At 30.1% G+C, this 15,447-nt stretch overlaps 2 protein-coding genes across 2 annotated transcripts in view; both read right to left on the minus strand.

The window, feature by feature from the left end:
* The window catches only part of LOC108724194 (extracellular serine/threonine protein CG31145-like), a 16,768-nt gene extending 3,157 nt beyond the window's left edge, over positions 1 to 13,611 (minus strand). Inside the window, exon 1 of the mRNA XM_018450429.1 lies at positions 13,092 to 13,611. Coding sequence (XP_018305931.1) covers positions 13,092 to 13,543 — 452 coding nt within the window. The 5' untranslated portion in view covers positions 13,544 to 13,611. The remainder of the gene's footprint in view (positions 1 to 13,091) is intronic.
* LOC108724150 (uncharacterized) lies at positions 13,559 to 15,203 on the minus strand. The gene is given in 3 exon segments (XM_018450342.1): positions 13,559 to 13,624; positions 13,881 to 13,988; positions 13,991 to 15,203. Coding segments are annotated over 2 exon segments (1,272 nt in total). The 3' UTR covers positions 13,559 to 13,624; positions 13,881 to 13,929.
* Positions 15,204 to 15,447: the final 244 nt, after the last annotated feature.

A 15,447-nucleotide genomic window follows, 5' to 3' on the forward strand; every position in this document is an offset into this window, starting at 1 on the left:
TAAATCATTGCACGAAAATTTTCACGAATTAATTCCATTTTTTCGCTGAGACACAATTTTCAAGTGACTGTAAACAATATAAATCGCGCTCAAATAACAAAACGTTCTGAAGAAGGTTATGGTAAAAAATGTCAAACTTTCTAGTGGAAACGTCAGATGGCACCTGACAACATTCAGTGTTGCCAAGGCTCAAAATATAAGTAGTGCCCCTCGTATATTAATAACTTTTAATTGAGAAAAACACTGAGGAATTAGATATTAAAAAGAGTGTTGTAATTAGAAAAAGAATATGAATAAATATATTAATTATTAGCAGCAACAAAAACTATGGCTTTACTTCTAAAACATGGTACGTCCTATTAGTCCTACCTTGTATCTATTACTTTTAGTATATTATTTATTTCGTATAGAGGATCATTCATATTTAATATAAAGCGAAGATTTAATTTAATAAACTATATGCGCATTCGTGTAAAAACGTGTTAAATAAATCTAATTTTACTGATATTGCAGAAGAGTGGGATGAAATAAACATTTACTCAATTTGATTAGGACCTTCATCATCATCACGTCCTTCTCAACTTGTACCTTATTAGGACTATGACTCATGTGCCTATTTTAACATATGTCTGATTGAACTGTGGTCGATTGAGCCTATCATGTGTCCGTTTCAATCTGTAACTACGTTTACACAGTACCCTTAATCGGGTTTAATAACATCCGCACCACGTAGTTGAACCGCAGTAGTGAAACTAATCAATCATAATTATTCTTCTGAAGAATGAAATGACTGATTGACAGTTTCATAATTATAAATGTTATTAAAGGGTACCTCATAAACATAATTTATCCGTTTTCGATTGGGACTGTGTCCAATTGACATCCTAATGGGTCTGATCTATTTTGTACGCATCTGGGACCCTCTCTGCGCCTACAGGTAGCAAAGGTAGATATTTAATCTCACAAGATCGGACTGCAATCCGTGTAAGTTTATTGATCCAAGAAGATAGAGTAAATAAAGTATACACATATTCTACGAAAAAAAAACCATATATGTGTGTGTGTGTGGGGCGCGAATAGGATCAAACTCGGAACCACGGAACACGAATCGATCACGCTAAACATATAACTACTCGAGGATCCAAGAATTGATGCTCAATTCGCTCTGTATTATCAAGTTAGAGCGAATCCGTGACTTGCGATATCTTTGCCTTGTGATACGGCTACCCGACTAGAATTCTGGTCGGGTTAACCTTATATGTTATAAGGACCTGGTTTGGTTGACGTAAGGTAATCCTGAATAAGGTACTAAGAAGGAATAAAGTACTAAGAAATTCTCATCAGGTTTGAGTATGGTTGATCTTTGTAAGATTAAAATTAATAAAAAATTCGTTTAATAAGAATTAAACGAATCGTATCCATTATTATTTATATAACAAAGGTCTTGTTTAACTTCTTTAAATTGCTCGATTTTTTACCGTCTCTGTATTTTCCTCTATTGCTTATTGATTTATACGAACGTAATTTATTATTATTTTATGGTATATTAAAGTTAAAGTTATTAAATCTGCTAATCAAACTATTTACTTGTATTACATTTAGAATATGTTCTTTTTAAGTTTAAAAACAGAAAATTTTAAATAATTAAGTTTATATTAGCAAACAGAAGATAATGAAAGATTCCGCAACGTGATTCAAAGTACGCGATTTAGTACTTTATCAACTATTATATATATATAATATATATACAGGGTGACCAATTTTAATCTATCACTCCAAATATTTCCATTCCCTTGCATTTTACAAGAAAATGTTTCAGACAAAAGTTATATGGTTTCAAGGTGCCCATAAAATGGTACCATTAGTTTGACTTTAGACAGTCGCTTAAAGGTCACATGAAGGTCACCTTCAATTTCTTAAATTAAACCCACTATTTTTCATCACATATTCTTGTAGCTTACCTCGAGAGCTTTCCAAAACACTATAATAAAATATTTTTTCATTAAGTATTTTTCGAGTTATAAGGCTCGAAAGTTACAGTACAGCTGGCATTAGCATTACGCAAGTTGTCCGACCGACGGCTAAAATCTCTTGAATGTTGTTCAGGATCATGTCCTGGATAACATTTGTCAAGATCAAAGCCATTGGTGATTGTACCTCTTATTTTCATTTTTATGTAAAAATGAATTTTTAGTGCAAAAATATTTTATTACAGTATTTTGGAAAGCTCTCGAGGTAAGCTACAAGAATATGTAATGAAAAATAGTGAGTTCAATTTAAGAAATTAAAGGTGACCTTCATGTGACCTTTAAGCGATTATTCAAGGTCAAATCAATGATACTATTATATGGCCCCCTTGAAACCATACAACTTTTGTCTGAAATATTTTCTTGTAAAATGCAAGAGAACGGAAATATTTGGGGTGATAGATTAAAATGGGTCACCCTGTATATGTGTGTGTGTAAAATATAGATATATACATATATGAATTTCAAAGTGATCAACGAAGTAAATTTCTCAGTGTAAGTACTATTATTATAAATAAGAAAATAAATTTATAAAAACTCAGATTATTAAATGTAACAATCAATTCAGTTTCTAGAATCTAAAAGTTACATATCACTATCTCTTTTCTATATTTTGAGTTACAGTCTCCCAATATTAGTAGAAGCAAAATCAATTTCCCATGTTTCTCTTTGCTTCAATCCCGATCACATATGACAATTTGGACAGGCAAGCAAGTTCGAGAATAGGCAGTACTGTTTGTCGGAAACTGACGAGACAGAGAGGCTGCTATTGACCTAATTTCGGTTCATTGTGTATAAACCAAAACTAACCGAGCGAGAATCCGGAGAGTCTGTAGACAATCTATAAATGTATAAATTCTATTAGTCGTCTACGATAATCTAATTTAATTAATTTTGCTTCTATTATACAAAGACTATATAAATATGAGATAAGAAATTACACTTTATCGAAAGATTTAAAGAAAAGATGATATAAAAAGGTTAAAACATGAGCAACGAAAGGGTATAAATTAAAAAAATCAATATTAAAACATTATTACAAAAGCATAAAAAGAATAGAATTCCATTCATAAAATCTTGCTCGGCCAAATAACAAATAAGTAAATATAGATAATAATTTAATGATGCTTTAATGACGATTTAATGATGATCATAGAATTCGGTAAAAAATGAAAAACTAGGCCGAGGTTAATGAAATGAACAAAACTTTATTCGCAACACACGAAAATATTCAAACAGAACCATATATCAGAACTAATTTAATGCCCATTTCTATCAATGTAGATTAACTTTAATCTTAGTTTCACTTGGTTTTATCTTTTCTAGTTTTAGGAATTAGAAAAGGATAAAGAGTAAATAAAACCGAAATAGAAATTAATCTACATTAGTAATAATGGACATAAGACCCTAAATAGCAAGACATGTGTGAAGTATGTAAAATAAGTTATAAAATAAAATAAATGTTGTATATTCATTTTTATGTTTAAAATCCATTTTTCGAAACATGAGAAATGTTTTTATCTGAGACAATCGAAATGTTAAAAAATTGTCAGTAATCAACGTTTTAGGCTTTTAAGTCCAGAAAATGTAAAATGGTCAATATTAAATAAGATATATTGAAAAAGTGATATAATATACATTCCCAAGCAATGTTTAATCGTTATTATTACCAATGTTCTCATTGATCAGTTTTTTTTCCATTATATTATTACTTTGCAAAAACAAGCTGTAAAATTACAAATTACATTATATTATTGCTTTGCAAAAACAAGCTGTAAAATTACATTCATTACGTACAAATACATGTGGAAAATAAACGAAAACACAATCGAAGTCATTTAGACTTGAAATTCTCAACGTTTTCTTTGTTTATCATGGATCGGTTATTCTTATCATTCTTATTTGATAAGCTACGATAAGAAGCTATACACGGTACACTTGTTTACAACATCGTCGTACGAACATTTGATTCCAATAACGAGCGTGCTTTTAGTGAAATCTTAAATATAATTAAAATTGAAACAATAACATGTGTGTGTGTGTGTGATAACTATTTTATACATTTATACATACATACGAACATATAATTATAAAAAATTACATTTAACAATAATAAATATCCGCATTTTTTATATTACAAGATATATTATAAGCAATGAATTATCAATCATTTCTATTAATATTCTACGTATATAAGAAAAATTTTGAAACACCTTTACTGTAAACATTTTTACGACTTTGCAATTTGCTTATGAAAAATATCATTTTTGGTAATAATAAGTTCAGAACACACCCGCATGGAAATGTGTCTGGGCGATCCAAATTTCTATATTGGGCCTTGTGAGAAATATCGTGGCACTCAGTATCGGAAATTTATCAAGGCGCTAGACAGAATTGTATGAGGGTGCCAAGATGGGAAAATTAGTCGAAGGCTAGCTAGCGCTCGGCCAGTGAGACAGAATCATAATAGCCATATTTTAATATTACTAATATTATTAAATAATATATAAATATAATAAAAAATGTAAAGTTATTCAACATTTTATAAAGTTATTCGACACTCAAGCTATAATGTGGCTTGTATCGGACTATCAATTCTTCTGTTGCACAGCTATTGCATATAATTTGAGTGGCCCACTACAGTCCTTTATTCTACACATTGTATTGCGCGTTGCACCGACCATGACTGCGTTTTCAGTTACAGGCATTACTTTGACAAACACAACTAAGGATTAGGATGGTCATTCGTCACGACCGTCACATCGATCAAAGAAAGCCACAAATGACGATCAGATAAATCCTTAAATGATTACTTATATTAAATATTTACATATTATTAAATATAATCAATAATCGGAAATTAAATATAATCAATAATCGGAATTATTAAATATAATCAATAATTATTAAATATAATTAAATACTACTTCTTTGTAATTCTTTCAGTAAAGTGTAACTTTTGATCTCAAGTTGTTTTATTATTGTACGTGCAATGTATGGAAAATAAAAACTAATAATATATTATATATTAAACAATTTACAATCATCTTAAATTAGTATTTGTTTTATTGATTTTAAATCTGATTAGGTTACCCTGTTTCTTCCTAGATAGCGATTAGACAGATTTAATATCTTGGGGTAACACTGCCCCGCGAACCAAGGCCTAGACGTGCAGTTTTCCCAAATTTTAGTTGCACCGCCTTGCAAGCTAGGATCTAGATAATTTTCCAATATTGAGGCTGGTCATTATTGCTATTACCGTCTACTATAGCCCTAGACTAGCTTTCTAATATAGCTTTATAATATTTTAATTTAATGTCATTTTATTTAAATATATTATATACAAATAAAAAGGTTAAAAAATATATATAATGTTTTATTTTATTTTTATGTGTGTGTGTGTGTATAAATAAAAAATATGTTAAAAGATGTTAGTTCCTATAAAATGAAGTCTTATATGTATGTATACATATGTACATGAAACTTCATTTTACAGAACCAGATAGTTTTTATCATACTCTTTATTTTAGTTAAATTAATTTATTTCATGCATGCTTTAAGCGACTTATTTTTCATTGTTTATGTTTTCACCTCTATACTTCCTATAAACAGCCGTTTTAAACTCACAATGATTCTAACTCTTATATCGTTAACATCTTTTAATTTTTATTAAAGTTTTTTATCTTATAACTATTATAATTTGACGTGGAATGTATTTTTGTTTTTGCGAACATTTATGTATTACACACTCTTGTTTTTCAGATGAGTTTTTCTACTTTGCCGACATTTTTTTCACATTTTAAGTCTTAATATCCCTTAGGTCATTGACTGTAAATCATTGGCTATGGACCACAGTGAAAATTTTAGAATTGCGCAGCTGAGTGAGAACTCGTCCGGTGGATGAGAGTGCGGAGTTTATTTCTAATACTTGTACTTCGCTGAGAATGGTCCAAAAAGTTGACCGAAACATTTGAACTAAATTGTACAGTAAGTCAAATAATTTATTTATAAACTTATGTTAAGTTTTTGCGCACTAATTACCATGCAAAAGTTTTAATATTTACTTATTAAATAGATGATTAAATGAATATATGTACTAGTAAAAAAATTCGTTATTTCTGTTGCTCTTATAATAAATAAATAATAGAATAAAAATATGTAATAAAATTTTTTTTAATTAAAAAGCAAATTCATTTTAAGAAAGAATAGTTTAATGAATAAAAAGTTGTTTAAAATGCAATTACACAACAATTTCTTGACTCGCCATTTTTATTTATAATATAGTCAATTTTTAGAAATTATACTATTTTGTGACAAAATATCGATCACGACATGTAACTGGTATATCCAGTTTTGCGGATACGATAATCCAGTTTATTCTTGCGTGCAGTAATTACATAACTGTATTTCTAATGGACGATTGACCCCAAACGTTATGCATTTTATGTGTGCATGTAGTATATTTTATCTAGGAAGAAGTTGTACAAACTGCATGACAAATGTTATCCAGGACATGATCCTGAACAACACATTCAAGAGGTTTTAGCCGTCGGGATTCCTTTTTGGGGATTTCTAAAAATCCTTTTATTGGAGGTCAAACACATTATATTATCAAAATGATGTCAAAATAACATCATTAACCAGTCAAATTTTTCGACCAAAAGATGTCAAGCGTGACATGTTCAACGTGACCAAAACTTTACGTCAATTTGATGTCATTGTAACAACTGTGTGTTAATTGGACGCGTAGAGGACGCAACAATGTTTGGCTTATGATTACGACTACGACTTTTATGTATAATGGTCTTAAGACTTTCTACGCGTAGAGAGCCTATAATCAGAGAGTCGCCAATTTGTCACATGACCCGAATCGCTTATGATTGGCTTGGATTGACTCAGAAAAGGTTAGAGTGACAGTTACAGAAGCTACGGCTTTTATCTTCCTATCATTATCACTCTAACGTTTTCGAGTCCAATGCGTCTTGAGCCAATCACGAGCGATTCGGTTCATGTGTCAAGATGGCTACTCTTTGATTATAGGCTCTCTATCTACGCGAAGCGAGGTTCACTCCACCTCCCCCACTCTTGTCTAGGAGTCGGTCGCCCCTTGGCAGGAAGGGTATAACAAGTAATTTTTAATATTGTATATGGTTAAAATATAAGATATTATTTTTTAAACTTTATTTGTTAATAATTTTCGAACGAACAGCGATCGTTATCTAAAGCCTTTTGAAGGGTTATGACCTTGGCAACATACGTCAAGGTCATCGGCGTGTGTCCGTCAATCCGAATAATTACCATAAAAGCTTTAATCTTCTGCAGTTGTATATTTTTTGAATTTTACAAACTGAAAAGCTCTATACAAAGTCGGTAACACTCACTTTTTATGGCTTTTCTTTATTAATAAGTTCTTTACCCTTTTTCGGTTTTCATAGTTTTCTGTAGCAATCCTGGCTCTTCTAACATTTGGTACATCAAATAAATTTTAAAGTCCCGAAAAACGGTAATATCTTTTACAGAGGTAATGTACAGATAAATCTAGAGACATCATTTTTTTTCTTGATATTATATTTAAATTAATATCATTTTTACACTAACAATTTTAAAATAATTTTTAAGAAAAAATAGATGATTGTATGTTGGTTGTATTCATTATTATCTTCAATACTTTTTAGATATTTTTTATAAGCAGAATCATATTTCTGTAAAAAAAATATATTATATTAATGAGTGTAATACTATTTTGTCATTTAAATTTCAACTGCCTCTTTACGAAAAGCTATTTAAATGTCATATTTTAAATATTGGTAGTATATAAATATATTATCATTTTATAACTTTATATACTTTTAATTTGACTACATTATCGACTAATTGTTAATAATTAATTAATTAGATGGTCAATCATAACATGGGTTATAAACAGTCATAGTCAACAAATCAATGAACAAATAAACAAATGGATATATTAAAATTGACAAATGTTAATGAAGTTGACAAATTGTAATAATGATTTAAATACTTAATGTATTTAATTAATCGTAATTTATACGTTTCATTACCTAGAAGTATGTAGAATTAATGTTATTATTTATTTTTGAAATTCGTCATCGTTATTGAATGCAAGCAGCATTCCGAGCCGCAAGGTGACATGAGATGACGAGAAATGCTAACGTAACATACGATGAATGGACATATGCTGATGACGCATTTCCCTTCGTAATTCACCATGATCTAATGCGCGGTAGGTCTTCAGGCACGTATTATAACAATGAATTTTAGAACTATATAATAGAAAATACATAATAACCTTCATTCTTTCATAAAAAAAAAACTTGAAATTGATTCTACATCAAAAATATTGATGCAGATAACAAACACTTATTTGCCATTACATTATTCTAAAGTATAACGTTTTTTTTAAATATAAATATATTTTGCAATTAATTTTAAGCGGATTTTATTTTAAAAACAAATAAGGTAAAACGCTGTTTATTTACAAAGCAAAATATCAAAACTTATTATAAAACGACCGATAGAACAAATAATATATTTGAATAAGGCCTCTTTCACCAACTTCTGATTAAATTAATCGACGATCAACTCGCAGAAGTGCCAATAGCAGTTTAATGTATCAGAACATCTCCCCCCTCTTCGGAGTACCTGAACTCGTAAAATAAAAAATGGATGATTAGATCGACGAATCATCCAGAACGAGCAGAAAAGAAGATGAGACAAACGTCGATGTAGAAGGACAGCTGTATGACGCAGGCATTGCAGAGTAAAGATAAATTTGATATTTTCTACTAAACATACGAAAATCGCAAAGAAAAACTTTAAACCCCGTTTTTCTCGAAACTATATTTTCAAAGTTGGCGTTGCGCGGATCTCAGAAACTATGTAATTTTGTCATTTAATTCTATAATACATATTATGTAAATAATAAGAATTGTTTTCTTTTTGTTCCAGGTCCAACCGAAAATCAAATCTCCGCAACGCCAATTTAATAGCAAAACGACAGTAAAACGGCTCCAGCGTCGCCATTTTGTTTTAAAAAAGAACCAAAAAATTTTATTTCTAAAGACTTGTACTATAAAAGTCTTGAAACAAATTTTTCATTACTTTTATTGTTTTGCTAAAACAAATTCTCAAAGTTTTTGCCTATAATTTTTAGGCGGTCAAGGTGGCGTAACTCCTTAATTTTGAAATGCAGTTTTAGTATAATAACTGATTATATGCGGAGAGAATTTTCTCTTAGAATTTACTCTAAAAATCATGGTAATCATAGAACAACACTATATGTATTTCAAAAAATTTTATGTAATCCTTCCTGAATTATTAATTATATGAAATTATTTTTACAATTTCATATAAAATATATTTGATTAATTTTACTAAAACGTAATTATTATAGTAAAGTGTTGCGTATATTTTTATAATTCTCGCGTCTTTACTGAATACTGAGCTTTATGATTACAGCGCTCCATCTGTTTTTAGTTAGTAGAATCATCCGGCGTATGTCGCTGGTTGTTGCGCACATATATGGCACGTGCCCTTTTTATTTACTATTTACTTTTTTGTAATACGCAGTCATCACAAGTGTATCGATTTGATTTATACTGCTTTTGTGTTATCACAATAAACTTTATTAGTTCGAGTGTCAAACAATCATTCTTTCTTACGAGGAGTCCAGCCCTGCATGCATACTCTACTAACATAAAGTATCAGTAATTTTGAAATATGTTAAACAGTTAATGAGTCATCCTTGGGACTCGACAATAGTAAGAACATTAAAAATCATGGAGACGTTTCTATATTTGATATTAATTAGGTATTTTTCACATCATGACTTGTTATCTTACATCTTTGACTATATTAATATCATTGGACTTAACGTTGATTCTCGCTATTAAGGGGGGATTCTCCTAAAGCCATCTGTATTACCGACTAATCATAATTTTTGTACAACAATTATTTTTTTCCTCTTTTATAGATTTGAAAATCCTTTTCCATGATTAAAGTATACGCATTAATATGTATCTGTGAGGTGGAGTTTATGCCGATAATGACAAAAAATTTTTCTTGAGACTTCAATTTCGAAATTTTTTGTCGTTCTCCTTCGGCTCCTTTATTCTATGACTCTCAGACAGACCTGAATTCAGGCGGAGCCCTGGCGCCTATTCTTTGTTATTTTCGCTCCGTCTCGCTCTACTGAGATGACGGAGATTGTAAGGTTTAAAATGATGTATTTACTGATCTAATCAGTTTGACCTTGGGTGGCGTCGCCAAGGCCAGATCAAGGTCACGTCGATTTTTTTAAATGGAACCCCCTATTTTTCATTACATTTTCTTGTAGCTTACATCGAGAGCTTTTCAAAACACTATAATAAAATATTTTTTCATTAAGTATTTTTCGAGTCATAAGGCTCGAAAGTTACAGTACAGTCGGCATTAGCATTACGCAAGTTGTCCGACCGACGGCTAAAACCTCTTGAATGTTGTTCAGGATCATGTCTTGGATAACATTTGTCAAACTCAAGGCCATTAGAAATTATTTCTCTTATTTTCATTTTTGCACTAAAAATTCATTTTTACATAAAAATGGAAATAAGAAGAATAATCTCCAATGGCCTTGATCTTGACAAATACCTTATAACTCGAAAAATACTTAATGAAAAAATATTTTATTATAGTGTTTTGAAAAGCTCTCGATGTAAGCTACAAGAAAATGTAATGAAAAATAGGGTGTTCCATTTAAAAAAATCGACGTGACCTTGATCTGGCTTTGGCGACGCCACCCAAGGTCAAACTGATTAGATCAGTAAATACATCATTTTAAACCTTACAATTTTTTGTCTGAAACATTTTTTTCAAAAATGCTTCATTTTCGAAATATTCGATCGTTTCTGGACTTTTTGAAGATCCTGTATATATATATATACATATATATATATATATAACTGTGTTCCGTACATAAAGTACATATAATAACGTACACACGCACGCACGCACGTACGCATGCACACACATACACATACATATATATAATACGATCCAACATAACATTTCATGGTTTTATATGGTCTACAAATACTAGAAAATTTAATTTTGTGATATTTTGAAAAAATGATCAGCTACGATTTTAGGGTTTGCATTTTTTTTAACCTATGAATGGTTACAAATAAAGCTACAAGTAAAACTCAGTTTTTGTTACATTTTCAACGTATCTATTAACGCTTGAAGACCACTGTGTATGATTATATATACACTGTTAAATCTATAGTGTCAAATTTAATCTATTGTGAGTCGCCACTGATCCTATTAAATATATCATTATTTTTTACTAAAACGATGATTAAATTTGATATTATATAGTGTCAAATTGACACTGCATAGTGTCAAATATAACTATTGTTTTAGTATAAAATAATGATATGATTAACCAGGAGCAGTGGCGACTCACATTAAGTTAAAGACACTATAGATTTAACAGAGTGTATAATTTGATATATAAAATTATAAATAGAATTATATTTTGAATTCTGTTGTGAATTATAGATCATATTAAGTGAGCTTAATCCAATAAATGTAATATAACAAAAGTGAAATAAGTTTTTGTTTAAGTTTTATTAAGTATGCAATTCTATGTGTTATCTTTGATAATTACATATCGTTACGGAAATATGGCGCCATCGAAACTGCAATCATTGCGCTTCCGTCATCACTGCATCACGTTCATAATGTCACTTTCATGTCTCAAAATGTATCAAAATAATATCAATAACTTGAACTTCAAAACTTTGAACTTCATAAAGAATTATGTTATATGTACATTTCAGTAGATATTATGAATAAGATTGAGAAAATTTAAAAAATGTATATAAAGATAAAAAGATACATGCTAAAATAAGAATCACAAAAATTTGATGAACAAGTAACGTCTTACTTTATTCTATTCTTTTAATAACAATGTCTCCAAAAATATCGTTGAATTAATGAAGTGAGAATCATTCTAGAAAGATGAAACAATAATGTGAGATCGAATAGACCAACAACAACCTTTACATGCGTTCTCACTACGTGATTATAACGAAATGTAATTCCACCGTTCCACGAAGGTGCCACGGAACATCGCGCACCTGTACCAACATTTCCGTTGTATGTGTGTGTACACGTAAATAAATACATACATGCACGCTGAGATTACGTATGTTCGTTCCGACTGTCATCGGTATAATTACGTTTGCAAACGGCAAACGCACTCGTGCATGCGACACCGACTCGCATTCCACAACTCCGTTCTCCCATCGAAGAAGAAAAGATAAAAAATTATACTTTTAAAAATTATATAAGGCAAAGAATTAATAGAAATTAGACAAGATTGATAAGTTTAAGGAATACAATTAGTGGAGAGCATTTTATTACAAATTTAGGAAAAACCTGCTTTTGTGTTATCACATAAATATAATTTTGTTAACAATAAAAGATGTAATCAAAAACATGAGAAAGTTTAAAAATTTAGAAAATTTCAATTAATTAAGTAAATTAAATATTAAAAATATATAATATATATATGTATATAATATATGTATATAAATATATATACAGGGTATTTATATAACAAGTAATTTATATAATAACAAGTAACGATAAATTTTTCACACAGGGGCAGAATGGACTAAACTGAGAAAAAAGTCCTCTATCACAATTTTACAATTTACAATTTATCTTTTATTTCGTTACTTATCAAACACCCTGTATATATAATATATTTTTTAGTGACTTAAATATTTTATAGTAAAATTAATTGCTGCACATAAATATTCTATAATTAAATCAACAAATTGAAGATGAAAAAGATATTTAAGAAACATAAAAGTCAAAACATAATCAACAAGTAAGAAGCATAATGTAATATATGTTTCTTATATAGATTCCATTTTTCATAAAACATAATTTCTGAGATCTCTTTTTTACAAATATTGGCATTTTTTATATAATATTTGTACTATATGATATTCAATAAGAATATTTGCTCAATTTCATAAAATTCGTTATACTCACTTCAATGTCATCTTTCTCAATTCTCTGATCGTCGGATTATATTCCCTGTCCTCTCTGCTAATTATTGCCACTCCTTCATCAACGTTTACTGCATACCCGTTCACTATCAAGTCCATCAAATCTGAGAAATCATCGTGCTTTTTTATCGATGACAATGTCATTACCCCGCTTTTCTTTGATTTTTCAATGATGGGCGTTACGTCGTTATTAGTCTGTTCGCGACTGCCGTTACCTCGTTGAAGAAATTTCCGACGGAAATTGTTGTAAACGGTATCAGTCTCCGGCGGATCACCGATTCGGACTCGAGCATGGCTGGGATTCAAATGATGGCCACTGTAGCCCAAGTCCATCTGTAAATCCATCACTAACAATAACGTGAACACGATGGCGAGCGCGCTCAAACATAGAACCAACTTGTCACGAATACGGATAAGTCTAACATTTAGTCTCATTTTAGTATTTTTATTGGGTCTCTTGCTGATCGTTCTATGTACCTTTTCTCTTTCCAATAACTTTCGCTCAATTAATGGCAACTGTGAATTATCCGATTGACGATATATAAAAACGGACGATTTTTGGATAAATCGTTGGTTATTTAAAACTTCAAAATTATCGATTCTCTTCAATGTGTGAATATATATCTTAACAAATGAATTTTTTAAAACTTTTTCTAAACTTTTTATCTTTGTAATCGAATCCTTTAGCCTATTAAGTGGGTTCTTTAAGATGCTTTTTTTTCATGATCTGTTTTAGAATGTACTATTAATAATTGTAAATTTATAGGATTACCAAATTGATGATTTATAAGGAATAATTCAAAGGGGTTTTGTGAACCTCTTTAAATTAATTGTTGATGATATGAAGTTGCAAGATTATCTATTATCTTCAAGGTGAGTTATTAATATCTTTTTTTGTAACTTGATTTGTCAAGATTTCTTCAGAATCTTTTATCTTAATAATTGATTCCTCCAATGTTTTTTCGAACTCTTGCACTTTGATGATTTGACATTTCAAGTTTTCACCAAAGTCTTTTTCCTTGTATATATAGATAGTTAACGAATTCTTCGGGTTCCTCTTGGAATATTTTTCAAAATTCGAACATTCTACCACACTTTCAATGGATTCCACGATGGAGTTAACTAGTAAAACTTTTTCGGAGATGTCTATTAGCTGTTTAAAACAAGAAAAAATCTTGAAGATCTTAATATGTTCTTCTGGTGTTTTCGCGATCGACTGATGCTTCGCATAGTGATTTGGAACCATAAATTTATATTTCACGATCGAATCGCATTTATCAGCTGACCCGCTGTTATCGAATCCCGTTGACTCTTGACCCTGCCAGTTCTCTTCCAGTGGAGGTGATAGCTTGACTTTGTAGACACTATTGTTTCCTTTTCGCGCTTTCTTCCCAAATCCCTGAAAAGTCTGCTGAATATCCTTTGGAGGATAGCGTCTATAAACGACAGATTGATAAGGGAGACGTATTGAATCACTCCTAATTTGTTCAAGTCTTAAAGAAGGGATGGATGCTGCTTGATCATCAGTAATAATTAACAGTTTTCTTTTCAATAAAAAATTGTTCTGGATAGTTCTTCTTCTTGTTAATTGTAATAGCTTTTCCTTTTCCTTAATTGAATAAATATATCTTTCATTTCGAAAAAAAAGTTTTTCCGACCAAGAAAAATTATTCTGGACAATGTTTTTCGTTAATTGCGATAATACATTTTTTTCAGAAATGTCTTGTCCTTCTTTAGAAAAAGAAACATCTTGCTTAGCTAAAAATATGACTTTCCTATCAGGAGAATAAGGGCCCAACAAAAGATTTCCTGAGATGCCTCTTTCTATTAACTGTGATTGTGGAATTACAGGAATATCTTTCTCTTTTTTTTCAGCTAAAGAAATAAGATTCTTCAGAAAAGTGTCATTTTGGACAGTTCTTTTTATTAACTGTGATTCTGGATCATTAGGAATGTCTTTTCTCTGTGATAAAGAATTTTTGGTTGTTAATTGTGGAGTTTTACGAAAATCTTTCTTTATTAAAAATATGTTTTCTTCAAAGACACTCTTTGATAATTTTAAATTCTTTTGTATATTTATTTTCGTTAATTGCATTAGTGAACCAATCGAAATATTTCCTTTTGTTAATAGCAAATTGCCGACCACACTTTTATTTATTAAATATTGACTCTTTTCAATATTATTTCTTGTCAGCGATAAATTGTCTTGAATGTATTTCTTTAGGAATAATTTTCTTCAATACTTTTCGTTGTCAATTGGGAGATCTCATTAGTTATATTCTTCTGGATATTCTTTGGTGAGGATAAATCTTTCTTAACATGTTTTTCTGTCAATTGTC

This window comes from Mycetomoellerius zeteki, unplaced genomic scaffold (genome assembly GCF_001594055.1).
Source record: "Mycetomoellerius zeteki isolate Tzet28-1 unplaced genomic scaffold, Tzet1.0 scaffold28, whole genome shotgun sequence".
In the NCBI taxonomy this organism is placed as follows: domain Eukaryota; kingdom Metazoa; phylum Arthropoda; class Insecta; order Hymenoptera; family Formicidae; genus Mycetomoellerius; species Mycetomoellerius zeteki.